The sequence below is a fragment of the Hyaena hyaena genome, unplaced genomic scaffold, assembly GCF_003009895.1.
Source record: "Hyaena hyaena isolate Hyena2069 unplaced genomic scaffold, ASM300989v1 scaffold_19, whole genome shotgun sequence".
Taxonomy (NCBI): domain Eukaryota; kingdom Metazoa; phylum Chordata; class Mammalia; order Carnivora; family Hyaenidae; genus Hyaena; species Hyaena hyaena.
In genome coordinates, this window is record NW_024080651.1 from 4,829,868 (window position 1) to 4,852,836 (window position 22,969).

Sequence of the window (22,969 nt, forward strand, 5' to 3'; positions counted from 1 at the left end):
CTCTGGTGTGGGGTCCAGGTCCTGCTCTGTGGCCTCCTCTAGGCCTCCGGTCTTTTGCCCAGTGGCAGCTCCACCATGCCTACCCCTCCCCAGAAAGCCAGCCCCTTCCTAATGGGCCTCTATTCTCTACCTCAAGGTGACTTGTAGGGCCCATTCCTTGCTAGATGCCTGAGGCACTGGCCCCTGTACTTGCTGCCCTGGCTGGGTTCAAGAAGTCATTTGTAAAATGAGGACAGTGATGCTTTCTCCACTGTGTTGATGTGGACGTGTTGGAAGTGACACCATCTGTTGTCACACATATACACAGGGGCTGCCATCCACCCTGCCTCAGGTCCCCACCCGCTACTCCTGTGGTCCCATCAGATGCCCCCTTGAGAAGGGTTGGCCTCTGCTCACCCCCCAGCAAAGGCCTGGAACCCACTGTCATTGTGCCCTAAATTGTCCCAGGCTCCATCTACCACCTGATGTGTCAGAAGCAACTGCCCATGATTCATGTAGCTGTTAGGGCACGTGGCTTCAGGGGTGAGGAGGGACTTCCCAGGTCCAGACCCAGCAGGTGGCTGTATAGCCTGACCTTTGGGTGAAGGGTGATGGGGGGACTCCTGGCTATAGTCTGCCTCCACACCCCCCAGACAAGCAGAAAGCCGGAGCCCAAGACAAGGACACAGGAGATTGTTATGGCGAGACCCCCTGACTCCTTGAACTCGGGAAATTCCTAGAAGCTTCTGCCTAACTCTCAGTTTCATCTTTTGGAAACTAACTGACAAATTTCTGGAACAGGAAAAGAAACACTTGAGGACCATGCCTAAGCAGATGAATTATAATATTAAAATCTCTTTCTGAATATTCATCCCAAACCCTAGTCAAAGAAGCCTGCTTACTCCTGTTCAGGGAGTCACTGCTGTGGAAATTATTCCCCATGATCTTCTTATTTGCTGCAAATAAAGATAACTTTAAGAGGCAATACCGCCTGGTGTAGTCTCTTCCTATAGCTCACCAAGGAGCGGACCTACTTCAGTCAGGTAACAATATCCCATGCTGTGTGCAGGGGGCTTTGCACACAGTAGGTACTTGTCTCGCTCTTGTTCACCCAGAGGCAGACCCTGAGACAAGGGCTCCAGGGCAGGGAGTCTATTCCAGAGGTGATCCTGGAGAACCCAAGTAGGACAGTGGGGAAGCGAGACAAAAGATGGGAGGCAGGTGTAAAGGGAGAGTGACCAAGGAAATAAGGCTGAGCTTAGTCCCTGCAGGGACTAATATAAGCAAGGGGCAGAGAGAGAGGGAGAGTGAGGAGCTTGGAGCAGAGCCCACCTGAAGCAGGGCTTGAACTCACAAAACTGTGAGATCATGACCTGAGCCAAATTCAGACACTTTACCAACTGAGCCACCCAGGCGCCCCCTGTCCTCCCTTTTCTGCTTCTTTTCTTCTACCTCCCCTCCTTTCCTCCTTTCCTCTCTTCCTTCCTTTCTGCCTGTGTCCTTTCTTTCTTTCCTCTTTCAACATTTATTGAAAACCAACTGTGTGCCAGGCAATGGAGCACAGCACTCGAGGCTGTGTCAAGACGAATGAAGATCCTGTCCCAGAGGAGCATACCGTCAGGCCTCGCAGACAAGCATATATATCCACAGTTGTAGCCCTGGGTGAGCAGAACTGAGATGGGGGAGCCCAGAAGCCCAAGCTAGCTTGAGGGCTAGGCTGTCAGAGAAGAATGTCCAGAGGAGGCTGCAGAGCTTTTTTTGAAAACACTTAGCTGTGTTAGACCTACAATGGAAAGAGGCCTTATGGTAGAGGGAACAGCATGTGTAAAGCCACAGACACCTGTAGTTGTGTGGCTTCTCCCCAGGAGTAAGGGGGAGAATAATAACCAGGGTAAGGTAATGGAGGGCTCAGAGCTGAGGATAGCCTCTGGCTGTAGGCCAAGGGTGGATCACAGAGGCAAGCCTGGGGGAGGGAGCCCGGGAGGGAGTCCAGGTGAGGGACAGAGGCCTGACCCAGAACAGGGCCCCGGGCACAAAGAATGTGTTTGTGTCCTGAGGCTGCTGTAACAAAGTACCACAAACTGGATGGCTTAAAACAACAGAAATTTATTCTTGCACAGTTCTGCAGGCTGGAAGTCCGAAATCAAGGTGTCAGCAGGGCCTTGTTTCCTCTGAGACTCTGGGTAGAATCCTTCATTGCCTCTTCTTAGCTTCTGGAGGTCATCATCAGCCCTTGGCTTATAATTGCATCACGCCAATCTCTGCCTGTCTTCACATGGCATTGTCACTGTGTGTCTGTATCTTCACATGACATTGCCACTTCTTATAAGGACACTGGCCATGGCCATATTGGATTAGCCCCCACCCTAATGACTTCATCTTAACTTGATTACATGTACAAAGACCTTATTTCCAAATAAGATCAGTCATAGGTAACTGGGGGTTAGGACTTCAACAGATCTTTTTAGGGGATACAATTCATCCCATAACAGAAAGGAACAGGTAGTTCCACTGAATTTCTCCCAGGGGACAGCCATGACCCTCACCCTGGCTTTTGTGGGTAGACCCAACCCTAACCATGGGTGCCCCCAGCCCCCACTGGCTGGGAATGTCTTGACTGGCTAAGACCAAATTTGGTACCATAGCGCCCTCTGCTGCCAGGTGTGGCAAGAGCAGGTTGTCTCCTACAAGCTACAAGCTGGTGAGCCCCTCAGAGACCTCATACATTTTCAACCATGGAAAAAACCTCGGTCCTGAGGCTGAGGTGGCCAGCTGGAATGGCACGGAAGGTCTGGAGGTTGCAAGCACCAGCCTTGGTGTCTGACTGACCCGGGTTTGCATCCTGCCTCTATGGCTGCCTGGCTGGGTGACCCTGGGGTTTGTTACTCAGCTTCTCTGTGTCTTGGCTGCCTCCTCAGGAGAGCAAAGGGAATTGTCCATGTTCCCATTGAGCCAAAGTGCTTGCTCAGTACCAGGCAACTACTTATTGTTAAAATATTAATTATGTTAATAAATGAGTTAATAACTATAATGTTCTTAAAACAAACCAGGCAGACAGTAAATGCTAATGGGGCAATTTATATTCATGGCATCTACTATTTGCCAGATTTATTCTCCTTGGATTCCTAAGGGCTTAGAAGTGCCAATATTAATAATAAATAATTTCATGGCATAATATTATTATTGACATTTTTAGGCCCTTAAGGAAATAAAATTATGGGGTTCCACAAACCCAAGATACTATCATATTGCACTAAGTCACATCTCTTTTTGATTACTAAAAAGGGAGAGGGATTATTTCATGAATTTGGAGTCAATAATATTCTTTCTTTCTTTCTTTCTTTCTTTCTTTCTTTCTTTCTTTCTTTCTTTCTTTCTTTCTTTTTCTTTCTTTCCTATGCTTAGTTCTATATGTATGAATTAAAGCCTTCAAAGATGTGCTTATTGCTTGCTGCAAAGAAACTTTAAGAAGAGACAGACAGTGGCTCCAGGGAGCTGCTGGGGTCTATCCCAGGCTGACCAACCATCCTGGTTGCCCAGAACTGAGGAGTTTCCTGGCATGTGGGACCTTTTGGTGCAAAAACTGGGACAGTCCCAGGAAATTGAGACAGTTAGTCACCCTAACTTCTTCCCAGCCTGCTTGGACTAGAAACTCACTCCCAAGAGAAAGAGTGACTCAAACTCATGGAAGGGTTAAGAAAAGAGCTGACTAATCTGGCTTTGAAATGTAGTGCTGGCACTAATTAGATGTGTGACCTTGGGTAGGTCACTTAACCTCTCTGAGCTTTGGTTTATAAAGCTGGGATGTTGTAGATGTTCAGATAAGGCGTGCAAGCAACGTGGCTTGGAGCCTCATACAGACAGGTCTCCAATAAAGTCACTTGGCTGTGGTTTCTGCCTTTTGTGTCTGGCTGCTGGCTCCTAGTTAGAGATCTAAGAGTCCTGTGCCCCAGAAAGGGCCCTCGTTCCCCTGGGGAGGCCGAGGGAGACAGATGGTTAGAACTGATGCATCCCCACCTTGGTTGGTATGACCAATCAATGTGACTTGACTGCTTGGCCTCTGTCTTTGTCTTTGGACATGAGCTCCAAGAAAGCAGGGGTCAACATGCTGACTTGTATGTTCAGGGCCAGCTCAGGGCTGGGGGACACAGCAGCTATCTGATAAATGACTAATTTTTTTGGATTAAGTAAACTGAATCCCAGGGTGGAAAGGGGATACCCAGAGCCTGGGTAGGGTGGAGTACAATCTGATGGTGAAGCAGCCTGGAATGGTCAGTGGATAGATGGGGTAAGCAGGGACATGGTGAACAGGCACTGAGGCAAGGCATCTGGGGTCCCAAGGAGACGGTTTAGTTTGGGGTCTGCTGTGTACCGGCAACAAGATCTCAGGCAAGTCCCTTCTGCTCTCTCTCAGAATGTCAATTCCCACATCTGTAATATGGGATGGTAACTGCCTACTGCAAAGGGTGATTGTAAGGATTAATGAGATTACACAAGGAACCCTCAGCCTGGGCCCAGGGCCTGCTGCTCAGTGCTACACCAAGTACTCCCTGTCACACACACACACAAACACACACACACTTGGACTCTATCTCAAATCTGGCTGCACACTCCATCTGTCCCAGCCTCTGTTCCAGTCCTACCTCTTACTTGCTGTGTGATCGTGGCCAAACAACTTTCCCTCTCTCAACTCCCTTCATCGTCTCTGGCATGAGAAAATAATAGTTCCCACGTTGCTGAGTTTTGATGAAGATGAATTGGGATAACCCCCTTAGCCTAATGCTGGGCACATAACCAATGTTCAGTTGCAGTAAGTGACTAGAACAGCCCCAGGATGATCACACACACACAATCTTCCAGGTGTTGGTAATTCATGGGAGTCCTTTAACCACTCAGGGCTTCAGCATGTAACAGGTGCACATCAAACCCCGCCACGCTACTGGCTCTGTCCCACAGACACACTCAGGTACCCGCCATGCTCTCTTGCCGGTCCCCCCATCCTCAGTCACCTCCCACCCAGGGCCCCACCAGTCAGCACCACTGAGGCTGATTAACAAAAACACAACATCAAATTCCTTTACTTCTGAAGTCTCCCCTTTAAGAGGAGGCAGGAAATAGAACATTCTTTTTTGGAGGGGAGGGGATTTAACTTTTAAAAAAGCTATCATTCGTCAAATACTGATCTCAGGCCCTGTGTGCGTGGGCCCAGTCCTGACTGGCTGTGCCCCTGCAGCAGCCCCACCTTACCCCCAGAGCTGGGGTGGCACCAGGAGGGCTCAGGGGAGGCCAGCAGGCCCCTGCCCGGCCCCTCCTCAGCGATCCAGCGGGCAGAAGGGGCTGCTGGCGGGCGGGATGTCACCACTTGAGAAAGTCCCGGATGAGCTTCCAGAGCTTAGTGACCCACAGGTTGACGCCAAGGTCCATCAGGTACTGGATCTCAGGCGTGAGCATGCGACGGCAAAGCTCCGCATGCCGCTGCCCGATGCTCTTCTTGAGGTTGTAGCCCAGGATGGACTTGGCACCCAGCGGCTGCCAGGGTTGCATGGCCGAGTCCTGGATGGCGGTGGCATCCACGGCTCGGCCCCCGTCGATGCAGATGTGCCGCATGCGCTCGTTGGCGCGCCGCAAGGCGGCCACCTCGCGGGCCATGCGCTCCCGCCCGAACGCCTCCACCTTGCGCCAGAAGCTGGCGTTGAAGTGGCGGTAGAGGCGGGCGTCCAGGACGTTCCAGTCCGTGGCGCGCCGGTACAGCTCCCCAGAGAGGCGCGGCACGGCCGAGGCGCGGCGGGCATTGAGCTTGAAGTAGAGCACGTCCTCCAGCTCCCAGCACAGCAGGTCCTTGAGCAGCACCAGGGACTCGTCGAAGTACTCCTGAAGGAGCACCAGGTGGAAGCGGCGCTCCACCTCCAGGATGTGCTCCTGCACCTGCGGGTTGCCGGGATCCAGGCCGCTGTCGTAGCCCAGGTCGAAGAAGAGCAGGTTTCGGAGGTAGTGGGCGTTGTAGCCGTTGGGGTCATAGTAGCGGTCTGGGTCCTGCAGGAACTCGGCCAGCTTGTCGCGGCCTGAGAGCTTCCACGTGAAGGGCACCACCGAGCCGAAGTAGTGGAACGAGGACTCGAAGAGGCGGGCGGGGTCGCGGAGCACAGTGATGAAGGTGGCATTGGGCGGCACCAGGCCCCGGACTTCGTCGTAGTGGAAGCGCATGTGGTTGCAGATGATGTTGAAGCAGGCCCCGGGCCTGTAGTCCTGCACCAGGCTGCGGGCAAAGAAGGCCGGGTAGTCGAAGTCGTTGCGGCCGTTGGGGAAGGCGAACTTGAGCCCATGCTTCTGGCCAAAGCGGAACAGGATGTTGAGCAGCGTGCTGCTGGCCGTTTTGTGCGTCTTCATGAACACGATGTCGCGACGAGGCTGGCACCCTCCCACAGAGCCGTTGGCCGGGGTGGGCGCCTCTGGTTCAGCCGCGGCAGGGGAGCAGGGTGCTGCGCCCTCTGGGGTCCTGCTGTGGATGAAATGGGGAGAGCCTCAGGGTCTGCTGGGGCCCTCAGGACTGAGAACCCCCTGCATGCTGGTGTCTAAAGATCAGGGTTGTTGAGAATGGTGGTAGCAGGAGAGGCAGGCCAGAGGACCAGACAGGCCTGTGTACAGGCTGTGATGCATGGGCAGGTGGTTTGGTCTCTTTGGTCTCACCTTCCTTATCTGTGAAATGGGGGAAATAACAGGCCCCATTTGTGGTGTTGGTATCAAGCTTTCTGGTTCTTGTCTCATTCATGGTCACCACATCCTACATTTACCATGAACTAGCATTAGGTTAGACCACATCATATTTTGTAGATCAGTTTTTCACCAGAAATAGTCAGTAATCAATAATTTCCTCTAGTTCAACTTAAGAGGACAAGCTAACCAAGAGGACAAGCTCACCAGCTAAGAGCACAAGCCATGCCAGGCCCGGGCTGAGGAGCCCCATGAGGAGATGGGAGAGCCTCGTGGCTAGGAGCCAGGCTTGGAGGAAGACAGACCCCAGTCTGAATCTGGGCGCTATGCCAGTTGAATTCTCTTGGACAAGTCACCCCCACCTCCCAGCCCCATTCCAATCTCAGATGATCCCAGCTCTATACACAGTGTTATTTGATTCTCGTGCTCCATGAGGCAGGCTCTATTATTATCCCCACTTCACAGATGAGGACACTGAGGCCCAGGATCACACAGTGAGCTCTGCCCTCAGTACAATTTCTGCCCAGCATAGTATGGTGTAGGGCACCGGGTGCCCCCTCACCCTAACCCCCACCCTGGCCCTCCAGGAGAGCCACTCACGTGGAGGCCAGGCCAGCGTGCAGCGGGGGAACAGCATAGGAGTACAGCAGCAGCAGGAAGCTAGTGAAGAGTGCTCCCAGCACCAGACCCCTGGCCATGGACACCCAGCGCTTCTTCTGCGGCAGCGGCATCTCAGACACCTGTGAAGGAGCACAGAGCAGGGCAAGCATTAGGAGGCCAGCCCCAGGGAAACTCCACTGCTGCCCCAGGCCTGGCTGGGTTGAGGGGCAGCCTTTGACATTGGGACTGGCCTTTGCCAGCTCTGTGGCCCCCCAGGAAGGTCCATACAGAGAAAGAGAGACAAACACATGGAGAGAGAGACAGGGTTGCAGACAGAGACGGTGGGCAAAGCCAATGCAGAGAGAGACTGGGGAATGGGACAGGGAGAAGGGAGAAGGTTCTAATGCCTAGTTTAGTTTAAAAATTTTTTTAATTGAGGGGAGCTTGGGTGGCTCAGTTGGTTAAGCATCTGACTTTGGTTCAGGTCATGATCTCCCAGTTTGTGGGTTTGAGTCCCGCATCGGGCTCTGTGCTGACAGCTCAGAGCCTGACAGCTCAGACCCTGAAGCCTGTTTCGGATTCTGTGTCTCCCTCTCTCTCTCTGCCCCTCCCCCACCCCTGCTCTGTCTCTTTCTCAAAATTAAGTAAATATTTAAAAGATTTTTTAATAAAATAAATTTTAATTGATTAATTATTTTAGAGAGAGAGAAGGCATAAGTGAGAAAGGGGAAGAGAGAATCCCACATGGGCTCCATGCTGTCAGTACAGAGCCCGAAGCAGGGCTCGAGCTCACCCAATGCAGGACTTGAACTCGTGAAGTGTGAGATCATAACCTGAGCTAAAGGTGGATGCTTAACTGAGCCACCCAGGAACCCTTCAATTTTAATTTTTAAGCTGAGGGGTAGGGTGGATACCTGGGTGTTCATCAGTTTCCTTTTTATACATTTTTGGGCTCCATAATGAAATAATTTTCTAAGATGGAGAAAAAGACCCTCTCCCAGTGCCCTGTTCCCCTAGGCCTGGGGCCAGGAGCCCCCTGGGGCCTGAATGTCTCACCTTTCTTTTTTTATTTATTTTTATTTATTTTAAAGTTTTATTTATTTCTGAGAGACAGACAGACAGACAGACAATGTGGCAGGAGAGGGTCAGAGAGAAAGGGAGAAACAGAATCTGAAACTGGCTCCAGGCTCTGAGCTAGCTGTCAGCACAGAGCCTGACACAGGGCTCGAACCCACGAATCGTGAGATCATGACTTGAGCCGAAGCCGGATGCTTAACCGACTGAGCCACCCTAGCACCCCTGGATGTCTCACCTTCCAAAGGACCTAACCAGCCCCACCTGTTTCCTGTGCCACCCTTCCCAGCTGCCCACTTAAGGATTGAGGCTCCTCATCTCTCTTCACTGGCTCCTATGTCCCTGCATCTGTCAGGCAGGCAGATAGAGAAACTGAGGCTCAGAGTGAGGAAGGAGAGGGTTCAAATCACATGGTAAGGCCTCTGCCCACACCCCTACCTCCTCTCTAATTGCCAGCAGGCAGGTTTGCCCCAGGGGGTTCTTAATTTCAGATAAACAGTGAATAAAATTTAATTTTAATATTATACAGGACATAAAAATTATTCAATGTCTATCTGAAAATTAAATTTAGCTGGGTGTACTGTTTTTTTGTCTTTTGGGAGTTTGGGGAAAGTTTTCAGTCTAGTCTCTTGGTCTAACTATGGCAACTCTAACAGCAGAAGACTGAGGCATGAACTGTAATGGGAGTAATTCATGCTGAGGGATGGAAGTCCAGGAAACAGCTGCAGCTCAGGGGCCTTCCTACCTCCCTTTAGCTGTAAGACCAGGGCACAAAACTTTCCACTCCTGTTCTGACCAAGCTGCATAGGGGCTTTGGGCCCCTGAGGCCACAAGAAGTCATGTGTGATGCTCTGTGACCACATGCATGGCACATCCCCACCATCCCTGCGGGCAGAGGCTAAATAACCCGCCTGGAGGAGGACCCCACACTTCCCTCTGGAAAAGTTACCCAAGGCACCCATAAACCCTTCTCAGAGAAGGAGCACTCCAGGCCCACCCCACCAGCCAGCAACCATCCCTGAGTCTTCTGCTTATCTAGAAAGTTCTAGTCATCAAAAAGGACATGAAGAAACAAGTTGCAGAGGAAGAAACTGCGAGAGGGAATGTGGCCTCCCTCATGACAATGACCTATCCCTGTTCACTCTTCGGTGGGCAAGGTGGACATGTCTGGAGTAAACGAGAACAGAGGAGAATGTTTCCAGAGGGCAGTTGATTCTATCAAAGCAGGAAGGTATAAGCTCTCCAAATTCCAACTATTCTACAGAAACACTTGGGCAAAGTCACACATGTAACGGTATTCATGGAAGCTTAGTCAGAAATTTAAAAAACTAGAAACAATCTGTGTCCATCAGTGGGGGAGTGACTGTTACACAAACCAAAGCTTGTTCCCAGATGGAGTCGCCTGTACCAAATAACAAAACAAGGCAGAGCTAAGTGGACTGGCTCAAAACCACATCATGATTTGAAGTGCCTGTGTGGCTCACTCAGCTAAGCGACTAGCTCTTGATCTCAGCTCAGGTCTTGATCTCACGATTCGTGAGATTGAGCCCCAAGTTGGACTCTACACTGACAGCACAGGGCCTGCTTGGGATCCTCCCCTGCTCCCTCTTTCTTAAAATAAATAATTTTTTTAAAAAAATCTCTAGAAAAAAAAAGCACATGATCTATTAATGTGGAAAAAGAAATTTCCAGAACTTTATGCCCCCATATCCATATGTGTATATAGGTAAATATACATGCAGGCCCAGAAACAACTGGAGGGCAGTATTCTAAATTTGAACAGTAGTATCCTCTGCATAGCTTAGAAAGGGGTATATAACAGAATATTTTTAAATATTATGCATTTCTGTAACAATTATTTTTTTAAAAAAGAGTATGTATTTTTAAAGTTTATTTTGAGAGGGAGAGCACAAGTGTGCAGGGGAGGGGCCAAAAGAGAGGGAGAGAGGAAATCCCAAGCAGGCAACCAGTGATTGGGGGGTGGGAGTTGAATCCACAAACCATGAGACCATGACCTGAACCAAAATCAAAAGTCAGATGTTTAACGGACTGAGCCACCCAGATGTCCCAAAAGGGAGTATGGATTTTTAAATAAAAGGTAATAAAATGTATTTAATATATTTAAATAATAGGTCATAAAGCTTCCCAGGTGGGGTAAGGTGCTAGACAGTCTGGTCCTGGAGGGGGAGGTGCTGACCCCAGGCTCTGGAAGCCCCAGGCCTGTGTTTCAATCACAGGAACTCTGTGGAGCCTCAGTTTCTCATCTATGAAATTAGGAAGCTGATAGACCCCCTCACTGGCTCTTCCAGAGATGAAAGTAGGCAAAACAATTAGCACATAGCTCTCTCTCAAAGAGTGTTAGCTGTTCCCCACCTGGGCTCCTGAGGACCTGTTCCTGGTCTCTGTCAGGTTGGCTCCTCTGAACGAGGAGTGGCTGCCGCACCCCCCCCATCCCTCCCCTCCAAACACAAACTGCCCCCCTGCATCAAGTGCCCGAATTGGCCTCCCGTCCCCTGGGGGCCCAGTGGGGAGGTGGTTGGTGGGGAACAAGGCAGAACCCTAGGCCAGATCAGAGCTTCAGACTTGGGCCCAAACCCTGAATGAGGCCTTAGGCCTCAGGTTCTCTGACTTTAAAACAGGGAAGGGTAAAATTCTTGCCCTCCCCAGATCCCAACCCTGCCACAGCAGCCCCACTCACCAGGGCACTTTCTGGAAATCTGGAAGCTGAATGCAAAGGCTCTGGGGTGGAGGCCCAGCAGCAGGGGGCAGACCAGCTTCCCAGAACCACCAATCAGGCTCTGCCTGGTCCCTCCCAGGACAGCGCCCCCAACCCTCCCATCACTGCTTCACTCATTCACTCTTTGACTCGTCCACCACTGGGGCTTCCTCAAACCATGCAGGCTCTCAGGTTTCACTTTTGAGCCCCTGCTATGAGGCAGATCCTGGACAGGGGCTTCTCTAGAGCATCTCACGGATTCTGATCAGCAGTCCTGCCAGGCAGACCCCACTGTCACCCCACTGGGACTCCAGGAGGTGATGTGACTTGCCCAGGCATGGCAGGAGGCAAGGCTGGGACTGAAGCCCAAGTCTGCCGGCCTCCAATATGCAGCGTCCAGCTCGGTCCCTGACAACCGCTGCCTGGCATGTCCCAGGCCCAGTCCCAAGCCTGCAGGAAGTGTGTGTGCAGCCAGAGGATCCAGTGCAGGAAGCCAAAGTGTGGCTATTGGGGGCTCTCTCCCAGCAGTACAACAGGCCCTGGTCTCTGTGGGCTGGGCCAGGACAGCCAGAATGAGGAGTGGAGAGACAGGGGGCCTTCGTGGCTGGTCCCTACTGTGTCAGCCAGAAGCATTCAAGGTTAGTGGTTCCCTTCCTGCCTGGCCTCTGCGAACTTGGGCATGTTTCTCACCCTCTCAAGTCTTAGTCTCCTCACGTGTACAATGGACACAAAACAGCAAGATCAGGGCAAACAGGGCCCTTGGTAATCACAGGTAGAGTCCCTGGGAAGACCAAGGCCCAGGGAGGGGCTGGCTGGCAGCCAGGAGCCTGGCAGAAAGGAAATAGTCATGTGACTAAGATTTGAATGAGAGAATGCATGTACACAAATGGAGATCAATCTATATTAATTATTATTATCACTATTGACCAGGGCCTAGTCCTAATTCACAGGCCCAGGCTTACGGGAGGAGACATCCCCCCTGTGCCCAGCTGCACGCAAGCCTGAAGGTAACTCATCCCTGAGCTCTTGGAGCCTGGTACCTGGTAAATGTTTGATGAATGCCCCCCTGACCTTCAGAGCAGAGCGTGGTCAGGGCTAATACAAGTATGAGAGCCACATGTGTGAGTCATACATGAGAGGTACCTGGAGCCAGCACCTTGGGGTCAGGGTTCTGGGGTTTGAAACCCAGTTCTGCTGCTTCCTTTCTGTGTGCCGTAGGCAAGTCTGTGCCCCTCTCTTGGTCTTAATTTCTCCTCCAAAATGATGACACCAACTCTCCATCACAGCGTGCTCTGCAGATAGCGTCCCACAAAGAAAGTGCCCAGCACAGGGCTGGCACAGAGCAGACACTCCCTGGAAAGGAGCTGCCATCATTATTACTTTCATCATCATTATTACCCTCCCAGGTCCCAGTCATGGCCGCTTCAAGGTGTGTGCCCAGTGGCCCATGATGGAGGCTTGCAGTCAGCTGAAAGCCCCAGGTCCAAGGCTATGGGGTACCAGGTACAATTTCAGTGTGGCCCAAGCCTCACAGCCTCCAAGACAGCGGAGCAGAGATGCTAAGGCTCAGAGAGGGCAGGGCCACCCTCAAAGTCACACAGCAGAGCAGTGTGACAGAACTAGAACCTGTGTCTCTCTCTTCCTCTGCCTCCAGGCACTCAGGGTAGATTGCACCCCCTCCCTAGTCCACCCCATCTATTCTTGTCCTTCTTGGTTACCCTAGCCACATCACCCTCCATCTGTGCTGACAGCTGGCTCCAGGCCAGGCCCAGAAATCCTCCTGTTTGGTTGGACCAGGACCCTCTGGAGAATGAAGGAGAAACAGGACGCATCCCCACAGCGTGCATATAGGGAAACCAAGCCCAGGATGGCAAACCTTCTATCTTACAGCGTCAGTACCAGGCAGGCCTTGGTTCCAGGTGTCCTGCTCCACCAGGGACCCAAACACAGGAGTGGAGGAAGACACACTCACCTCAGGCCGTAGCTGGCTGCCTCTTTCTTCTCCCTGTCTGAGCCACATCTGACTCCCAGGCTGCCTCTGCGGTCACCGGGAAACAGGAATGCTCCAATGACACCCAGCAGTATTCTGGCTGGCTCCCTCATGCGCCAGCGGGTGTGAATATTCATGAACTCCCTCCCTGGGATAGGCAGGTGGCATGTGTCTGTATCCTGCAGGTGCTGCCTTGGCCCTTCGCCAGGAGCACCCTCTGGGTGGTCCCTGACCCTCTCTAGACCTCAGCAGCCAGGCAGCTCCTTCATCCAAGAGCTCAGCAAGGTCTCAGTGTCCTTGGACAAAGGACACAAGCAGCTGCAGAGCCCTGCAGAGAGTCTGGGACAGGCTTGAAGGTATTGGGAGGGACAGGGAGGCAAGTAGGGCAGAGTGGCTATTTGCTCCTTGAACTACACCTCATTTAAGTCACACGCCTGCCCTATGTAGAAAGCACCATGATTAGCTCACTCTCAAGGTGAAGAAACTAAGGCTCAGAGAGGTGAACTTATCTGTTCAAGGTCACAAATTAGCAGGGGGTAGTCAGAGACAGAGTCCAAATATGGACTTGCCAAACTCCAGGGCTTCAAGATTCTGAGACACAACCAGAAACCAAGTTTTGTCTAAAATATTTGGGAGCCCAGAGAGTAAGTAACTCAGCTTCGGAGGCCTCCTGGAGGCAGAGAACCTGACCAGCTCTGGGAGGAGGAATCTGATGAGATTTCACGTCTCTGAGCTCCAAGTCCTTCATCAAAGAGGCAGTATGGATCATGCCTGTCCTGCCTGCACCCTGCGTGAGGGATAGGAGCATGGGACACAATGGACCAGCTTTGAGGGATTTGGGCTGATTGCAGATGCCAATAGTTCCCAAAGTCTTGTCAGGAAGAGGCAGTTCTAGGGGCCCTGGTCCTAAACCCCAATGGCCCTCAGGCTCAGCCCAGGCACTAAATCTCTTGCACCTCACTCTTAGCTGGGTTCAGGCCTGTCTTCAGGTCTGGATTCAGTCTTGCCTATGAACAGAGGATGCCCAGAAAAGCACCTCACATCCTTCTTTCAGACATGGGGCTCTAGGGAGCAAGGTGTCACTATCAGCTAATAGTAATCATTATTGTGATAATCATTTATCCCACACTGAGCACTGTCATAAGTTGAGCAGCTGCCAGCTCCTCCCAGAGAACAGCAGGCATCTGACACTGCTCTGACATTTTGCTCTTCCCCCCAGCGCCCCACACAACCTGGGAGCAGCCCTCAAGTACCCATAAAATACCAGAGTTTAAACAGTCACAGGGGAGGCTGAGAGTCCTTATCTCTGAGTGCTGGATTGTTCCAGGGCACGGAGTAGAGTTGTTTTATCTGTTCTGGACTGAGCTAGTCTGAAGATAGAGAAATAAATGTATGGGCGTGAGTCAGGGCAGAGCTGGCATCAAACAGCAGAGAGGTGGTTTATGAGTGTGGACTCTTGACCAAACACAGTCTGATGCCCAGGACTTCCCATGCATCACACACTCTCCTAATCTTTGCCACTGGAAAGTCCTGTTAATATCTCTAGTTTATAGAGGAGGAAGCTGAGGCTCAAGGACTAGATGTGACAAGCCCAGTGTCATACAAGGTTAAGGACCTTGGGCAGATGAGAGTGGAGCTCAGGCTCCTGAACCAAAGGTAAGGTCATGGGTGGGGTGAGAAGGTGGGTAAAGAAGAGCCACATGAAGGAAAGCTTTCTAGAATAGGAACACTGATAGCAGAACCTATGCTTCCAGCCCTGCCAGAGGCTTCTCTTCTCAGAGTATTGACAGTGACACCATCTCTGACCAGTTCTTCCCCCAAACCCCAGCAAAAAATGTTTTTAATTATAAAAGCAGTACATGCTCACTGAAAAAAAAATTCAGACAATTATGGAAAAATGTAAAGAAGACCATGAAAGGAGGTCACTGCCCTTAAAACTTTAGCACAAGCCTCCCCACATTTTTTCTGTCTATATTAACCCATACAAATGATAAAAGGGTCTCTTGGGGGAAGCACATTTTGTTTTTAACTTGCTCCCCACTCCCCTCACACATATCAATAGATTGCGGATGCCTTTTTTGTGACTACAATGAGTTTTAAATTGATCTGTTCCACAGATACTTAGGGAGCACCTGCACAGTGCCCAGCACTGGGGTTCATGTTGTCTTGTGCCAGAGCTCTGGGCTTACAGTCCTGGGGGTGAGAGGAGCAGACAGCTACAGTGCTGTGATGGAGGACACACTGGTGGGCCTTGCTGGAACACAAACACCTGATCCAGCCTGGGGAGTGGGCAAAGCATGGTCAGGGAGGCTTCCTGGGATTATAGGGCCCTGGTAGCAGAAACTGCTGCATGTTTTCCAATTTCCAAAGGCCGTTAGTTCCCTTTTCTCCTGGGGTACATGGCTAAACTACATTTCCCATCCTCCCTTGCAGTCCAGTGTCCTCATGTGACTGAATTCTGACCAATGGAATGTGAGCAGAATATAGCTGTTGATGCTCAGTGGGCAGGCCTTCTCTGTGGTCTCCTTTCCCATAGGCTGGATGAATGAGGCAGTTTTTAAGGATATGCAAGTGGGTGGGGCCATGAGATGGGAGGAGCCTGGTATTTCCTTGACCACTCTCCTAACCTACATCTCAAAATGACAACTAACCTGCCATTGTGTTAAGCCTTTTGGAATTTGGGGCTTGTCACAGCAGCTAGCATTAACTAATGCACCTGTTACCCTAGAATGAGCCAGAAGGCAGACAGAAAAGCATGTGCAAAGACCCAGGGGAACTGAGAAAATAACAAATGTTCAGCTTAGCTGGCCTGCCTAGTATGTGTGTATGTCAGAGGTTGGGTGTGCAGGGGAGACTAGAGGCACAGTCAGAAAGGGGGTGGGGGCAGGCAGGAGATGCAAGCCATGTACTCCAGATTCATGCTAAGGAATCTGGTCTAGGTTCTGTGGGCAATGGGGAACACTGGGAAGGTCTTCAGCAGAGGAGTGAGAAGATGGGATTCCCATCAGGCTGCTGGATGGAAAATGAACAGTAGGGGTGGGGAAGCTGGGACAAGCCAGCAGACCTTGACAGTGGTTGTTATAGCTGTCCAGGCATGAAATGACCTGGACCAAGGAAAACACTGGGAATGAACTGGAACCATCCGTAGGCCATGGAATAGACATTTGGTGAATGATAGATAGGGTGTGAAGGAGGAGAGGGAAGAACTCCTGTTGGGGTGACTGGCTGGCTGGGGGTGGAGCTAGTCCCTGAGTGGGGGGTAGATAAGAGAGCAGTAGTACTATTAGAGTTGGGTTTCAATTTTTAGTTTCAATCTAGGACAAGTTAAGTCTGGTGTGTGTGTGGGAGGCTTATAGGATGTGCAAAGAGAAATAGGATCCCTCACCTGGAGCAGAAAAGGGAGATCTCAGGAGAAAGAGGTTGAGTGTCATGGGCACAGAGGTGAGAACTGAGGTCGGAGGAGCAGATGGGATCATCAAAGAAAGGGTGAGGAAGATGAAGAGGCCTGAGCTTAAGAGAGCAGGGAGGGAAAGAGCCCCGCAAGGAGATAAAGATAAAGGTCGCCTCTAAAGCCACTCCCTGGAGAACACTCTGTGGAACACTGCTCCCCATAAACCATTCCCTGACTGATGGTCATCAGTGCTGTTTGCTCAGTGTGCATAGGAACAGGGCTCTGGTAGAGAAGGTGAACAGGTGAGGGTATCCTAGGGTTGTTTCTTGTAGCTGGAAGGGAATCTCATGGGGAGGATGCTTTAAAAGTGGAGCAAAATGACTCTCCCTACAGTGCTCAGACTGCATGTTTGATAGTAATTATTACAGTTCTAAAAGTGTCCGTCCTCAGACCCAGCAATACCGTCTGTGGTAATCTGTTCACAGAAGATAATCTAACAGGAGGTTTGAGATGGGTGCAAAAGTTTAGCAAAGAGGAGAGAAACAACTTAAATGTCCAATGATAGGGGATGGTTAAAAATATTATGTGCAATTCAAAAATCAACTCAAAATGGATAAAGGACCTGAACGTGAGACAGGAAACTATCAACACCCTAGAGGAGAAAGCAGGAAACAACCTCCTTGACCTCCACCACAGCAACTTCTTACTTGACACATCCCCAAGAGCAAGGGAGTCAAGAGCAAAAATAAACTGTTGGGACCTCATCAAGTTTAAAAGCTTCTGCACAGCCAAGGAAACAACCCAGAAAATTAATAGGCAACCAACGGAATGGGAAAAGATAGTTGCAAATGACATATCAGATAAAGGGTTAATATCCAGAATCTATAAGGAACTCACCAAACTACACGCCCGAAAAACAAACAACCCAGTGAAGAAATGGGCAGAAGACATGAACAGACACTTCTCCAAAGAGGACATCCAGATGGCCAACAGACACATGAAACGATGCTCAGCATCCCTCCTCATCAGGGAAATACAAATCAAAACCACACTGAGATACCACCTCACGCCAGTCAGAGTGGCTAAAATGAGCAAATCAGAGAACTCTAGATGCTGGCGAGGATGTGGAGAAACGGGCACCCTCCTACACTGTTGGTGGGAATGTAAACTGGTACAGCCCCTCTGGAAAACAGTGTGGAGGTTCCTCAGGAAACTAACAATAGAACTCCCCTATGACCCAGCAATAGCACTGCTAGGAATTTACCCAAGGGATACAGAAATGCTGAGGCATAGGAGCACATGTACCCCAATGTTCATAGCAGCACTCTCCACAATAGCTAAAACATGGAAAGAGCCTAAGTGTCCATCAACAGATGAATGGATCAAGAAGATGTGGTTTATCTATACCATGGAATACTACATGGCAATGAGAAACAATGAAATCTGGCCATGTGTAGCAACATGGATGGACCTTGAGGGTGTTATGCTGAGCGAAATAAGTCAGGCAGAGAAGGACAAATATCATATGTTTGCACGTATAGGAGGATTAGGAGGAACTTGATGGAGGAACAAGGCGGGGAAGAAGGGGGGAAATGGTGGGGGAAAAGGAGAGAGGCAAACCATGAGAGACTCTTGAATGCTGACAAAAACTGAGGACTGATGGATGTGGGGGGGGAGGGGGGGATGGGCATGGAGGAGGACACTTGTGGGGATGAACACTGAGTGTTATGTGGAAACTAATTTGACAATAAACTATTTGTAAAAATAAATAAATAAATAAAGATACAGAAAGTATGAGATTGAAAAAAAAATATTATGTGCAATTAACCCCATGGTTTATTACGTACTCATTTAAATGATGCCCACAATATATAATGAAGCGAAGAAATATATACACACATATACAATTTTGTTTTACAAAGAGTCTGTATTACTTTGGGAAAAAATTAAAATGAAAAATAAAGATATTTCTATTTTGAAAAACTAGTCTGGCTGGAGAAGGAGGGAGCAGTGGCTAGTCTGAACCATACCACACCTTACTGTGTGACCATAGCTCTCTCTGAGCCTAAGTGTCCTAAAATGGGGAAAAGGCAGCAGGGGTCTGGGACAGAGAATCTGGGAAGTGTGGGCTGCACAGGTAAAGGTGCAGATGGGAGAGGTTGGCCGTCCACCCAGGAGTCCTGGGGCAGTGACCTGCTAAGACCCAGAAGCTTCCTCACTCTGTCCCTCTGGAGTGGAGCACCAGGATAGAGATGGGTAGGATCGTCCAGAGAGGCACTTCAGCTGAACCCCAACTTTTTGGCTTGAAGGATTCCTCCCCTCCAAACTGTCAGCTCTTGCCCCTGACATCTTGATCCGACTGCCCCCTTGGCTGGGGTAATGGCTGCCAGCTGGGTACCAGGTCTGGCAACTGACTGAAAAGAGGGCAATGTTCTTTGATGACTCAGAAAGCACTTTTTGGTCTTGCAGGGTCACCTGTCTTTACTGTTTCAAATGGCCACCATACCTGGGACCTCAGCAGGTTTCCCAGTGTTGCCTGCTAGCTCACATGACAGGTGGAAAAACTGAGACTCAAAAACTTGTGGAGGGGCTAAATGGCCAAAGTCAGAACTACAGGCAAGCTTTTCCTGCTACATTGCCTTGTCTGGGGAAAATCTCCACCAGATTTGAGTTGCTCCAAAGTAGCCTCAGAGTCAGGTTAACCAAGAAGTCAGTCATTTCTTTATTGGCACCAAATTACTGAGAACACCAGAGGTGAGTATGCAGAGGTTGGTAATATCACTCTCTATACCTTCTAGTATGACTGAAATGTTTTTATTTATTTTTTACTTTTGAGAGAGAGAGAGCATGAACAGGGAGGGGCAGAGGGGGAAGGAAAGAGGATTCAAAGCGTGCTCTGCGTTAGCAGAGGCGAGCCTGATTTGGGACTCGACCTCAGGAACCACAAGATCACGACCTCAGTCGAAGCTGGACGCTCAACTGAGTAAGCCACCCAGGCACCCCAACTGAAATGTTTTTTAAAAGAATGTCATGCACTTGTTTGCATAAAAATATGTAACAATATAAAGGTTTTTCAAAAGTGCTGAGCACTTGCTATGCACCATGCCCTAGATCCGCCCACCTGCCTCTCGCCTCCTGGAGAGGCTGAGATGCTCTGGTGATGAATTCTGGCTCCATCAGTCTCCAGCTGAACAATCCTGGGCAAGTAACTTCCCCTCTCTGAGCCTCACCTCTTAAAACTGGGAATACTTTGACCCTCTCAAGGGCTTGCTGTGAAGATCAAATGAGATGAGGCATGCAGAGCCCTTTCCTCATACCTCAGATTATTATCATGACCCTTCTAGACCCCTTGGCAGGAAAAACAGAACCCACTAGTGCAGATTTCTGGGAGGCTACCCACCTCATCTGAACACCCATACTTCCCATGCTCCAAACCCAAGTGCCCTAACCCCCAGATTTCACATTGGGGGAAACTGAGGCACAGATAAGACTTGCCTAAGGTCCCATGACAAGTCAGGGCACTATTGGGACCAGGCCTGGGAGTGCCCAAGCCACCTGGAACTGGCAGGTGGGAAAGAAGGTATTGTCTGAGATGCCAGTTCTTTCCAACCATCACACTTCACCTAGTGATTCCTCCAACCCCCGGCCCACTGATTCCCATGGACACCTCTGCTCAATCCTACCCTTCCTGTCTGGAGTAGAATAGGGCTCATAAAAGGGGTTGTTCTTCATATTCCTCACTCAAAGTGAAGCAAGAAGTCCTTCACAAGCCTGCTGCCATGCCTGGAATTCCACCACCTGTGTCTCATTCTCCCAGGTTCATCACTACCTCTCACCGGGGTGACATACTCAGTCCTTTAGAGCCAGAGTGGGGACCGTCAGGGATACGCTCCTTTCTTGCTGGGTGACAAGAAGGCATCCAACCCATGCTCTCAAACAACAGAACCCTGTCCATTGGACAAGGAGATATGTGGGAAGCAGGCAGGCTTCTTTGTCCACAGGGAGCTTCCTTCAGGCAGGGCTCTGCCTGAGTGAGAAGCAAGGAATGAAGCAGCCCGAGGTGGCAGCTGGGAACAGGGCTCTGTTGTCTCTGCTCCCAGGGTAGCAGCCTGCCCACCCCCTGAGTGTCAGGCAGAGCTGGGAGCTAGGAAGGCAAGGGGGGGGAGGGGTTCTGAGCTAGGGGTTTGGGGCAGCACAGGCAGATCCAAGAGCCTAGGACCCCAGAGCAGCAGAGAGGTCCTTGAACAGGGCTTTGGTCCTGAAATGTGGCCTGGGACAGGACTCCTGTGATCTGTACTCAACTCAGCCACCTTTGAACTATGTGACCTTAGGCAAGTCATTGAATTGCCTTGAGCCTCAGTTTCTCCATAAGGATAAAGGGGATGGTAGCAATGCCTCCTTTGGAGGGCAAAATACAGTGCAATAGTCCTGGGGCTGTTCTGGCTCAGGCCTGCCCATGGCCTTACCCTCTCTGGACCTCAGGTCACCCCCTTGGTAAAAGAAGAGGTTGGATTCTCCCAACTGGACTGCTCTCCTGAGGATTTTCATGGCACCTGTCACCTTGGCAACCCAGGAGATCAGGTATCAGGCCTGCGGCCCTCTCTCCCTCCCCGCCACTGGTGTGGGTTACTGCAGCCAGATGTGTGATCATCACCTCTCCTGCTCAAGACAGGTAGGGAGAGGGGCCCCACTGGGAAGAGACCACAGTCTTGCTCTGTGCTGTGACCAAAGTGCTAGCTTAATACTGAGGGGACAGATCAAGCTGGACCCCCTCCTGGGCACTGATCCTGGAAACTCAACTGGCTGGATTTCCTGCAGGCCCTTCCTGTATATCAGGGTTTGTCCTACTCCCACATATCTCTTTGGTGGCCTTTCCCCCTCTGTGGTATAGGACAAGGCCTACTCCAAGCAGGGAGAACCCATTGTTTCCCCTGGCCCCTAGTCCCTGGTCGGATGCACCCGACCCCTTCTGGAGAGCGCTGGTGGAAACAGGGGAGATCCCTGCCCTTCCTCCAGAGCTCAGGCTGCTGTGTCCAAGATTAATCATTAATGGACTTCCAGCTTCAGCCCAGCTCCAGCTCCACCCACCCCACATCCAAGGACTGGGAAAACCCTGGACAAGGGTCTACAAGGAAGAAACCAAGGGCAGGGCACACACCAACCGGCCCCATCCTTGCCCCCACCTGTCCACCCTCTGTCAGCCAACAGGGGCACTGGGACCCTGGAGCAGTTGTGCAGCACTCCCAAACCACTCAGCTCTGAGTCTGACTGCGGCCCACCCAGCCACCCCCTCGTTTGGAGGTTTGAGTAGTGCTGGCTGAGACCCCAGGCAGACACAAGCTGACGGTGAGTCCTGGGCACCCAGGACATACCTTGGCCCCGTTCTCCTCGGGCTTGGCGTGGCTGGTTCGTCCCGGGCCGCGCCGCCCGGGCACTCACTAGGCGGTGGGGCGTACCCGCCCGGGCCCCCGACTCCACCGGGCCTGGACCATGCTACCGCCGCTGCAGCCGCCGCCACCGCCGCCGCACTTACTCCGGCCAGGTGCGGTCCGCCTGGCCCGTCCCCCGGTGCTGTGGCCAATAGGCGCCCTGGCCCTGGGCCCCTCCCGGCCCCTCCGCGCTCTCCCGGAATCACAGAAGCCGCATTCAGCGTCCCCGAGAGCAGCGCCGCGCCCCCGCCGCCGGCTCAACAAGGCGCGTTTGTCTCTAAAGGGCCAACGAGGCCATTGTCCCACCGCCTGGACCCTAAGGCTGGGCTGAGCTCCCAGCCCCGGAAGGGGATTCGAGGGTGCCTGGGAAACGGGGTGGCGTGGTGGTGGTGATGAGGACAGCCCAGCTCTGAGAAAAGGGAGGTGGCTAGACTAGTTGCTGAACTTTTATTGGGGGTTCCAGAGCCCTGAAGATCCAGTGTAAGGTATGGGTTCCTGCTCCGAGAGTCAGTGCAAGCTGGCGACATATTTTTGGGGTCCAAAATGTGGATAAGGGTGGGGGTCATGCCAGAATCCTGTAAAGGAAGCTCAGACAAGGGACCTATCTTCAAACAGCCATGCCACTAGGTCTCAGCTGACCACCCATCTCCAGGGTGCCCAAAAGGGCCAAGCATAGCACCATCAGGCTGCAGGTGCCCCATCTCCGATCCACCTTTTTCCAGTTCCTGGCTTCCCTCCTCACCCCAGAGGACCAAGGACAGCAAGTAATGCCCTCCTGAGTTGGGAATGCACAGTTCCAGCTGCGGGCAGTGCAAAACCAGCTGGCCACTCAGTGGGGCATGGGCCACGTCAGAGCCCCACTGCCCCCACCATTACTGAGCAACTCTGGAATGGGGAAAATTCCACATCATCATGGCTGCCAGGGATTTTTCCATATCTGATGGGCTTGCTTTCCAGCCTTGCCCTGGCACTCTTGCCATGGTCTTGGGATGCACATGCACCCAGGCAGGCCCAAGGCATTCCCTAGAGTGGCAGGCTTTGGCTCTAGAGGCCCTGACCTCATCCCTGCCTCTGGAGGC

The 22,969-nt window shown here is 51.4% G+C and overlaps 1 protein-coding gene across 2 annotated transcripts; it reads right to left on the bottom strand.

Moving 5' to 3' along the window:
• Positions 1 to 5,029: 5,029 nt before the first annotated feature.
• On the bottom strand, positions 5,030 to 21,976 carry GAL3ST1 (galactose-3-O-sulfotransferase 1). 2 transcript variants are annotated; one of them, XM_039225878.1, is made up of 3 exons: positions 21,834 to 21,976; positions 7,291 to 7,430; positions 5,030 to 6,475 (listed from the first exon to the last, which is right to left on the bottom strand). In XM_039225878.1, exons 2-3 carry the CDS (start codon positions 7,419 to 7,421, stop codon positions 5,335 to 5,337), a joined length of 1,272 nt encoding a protein of 423 aa, XP_039081809.1. In that variant the 5' UTR covers positions 7,422 to 7,430; positions 21,834 to 21,976; the 3' UTR covers positions 5,030 to 5,334. The 2 variants fall into 2 exon arrangements, with proteins under 2 accessions (XP_039081809.1, XP_039081807.1); XM_039225876.1 differs by having other exon boundaries at positions 5,030 to 6,478.
• Positions 21,977 to 22,969: the final 993 nt, after the last annotated feature.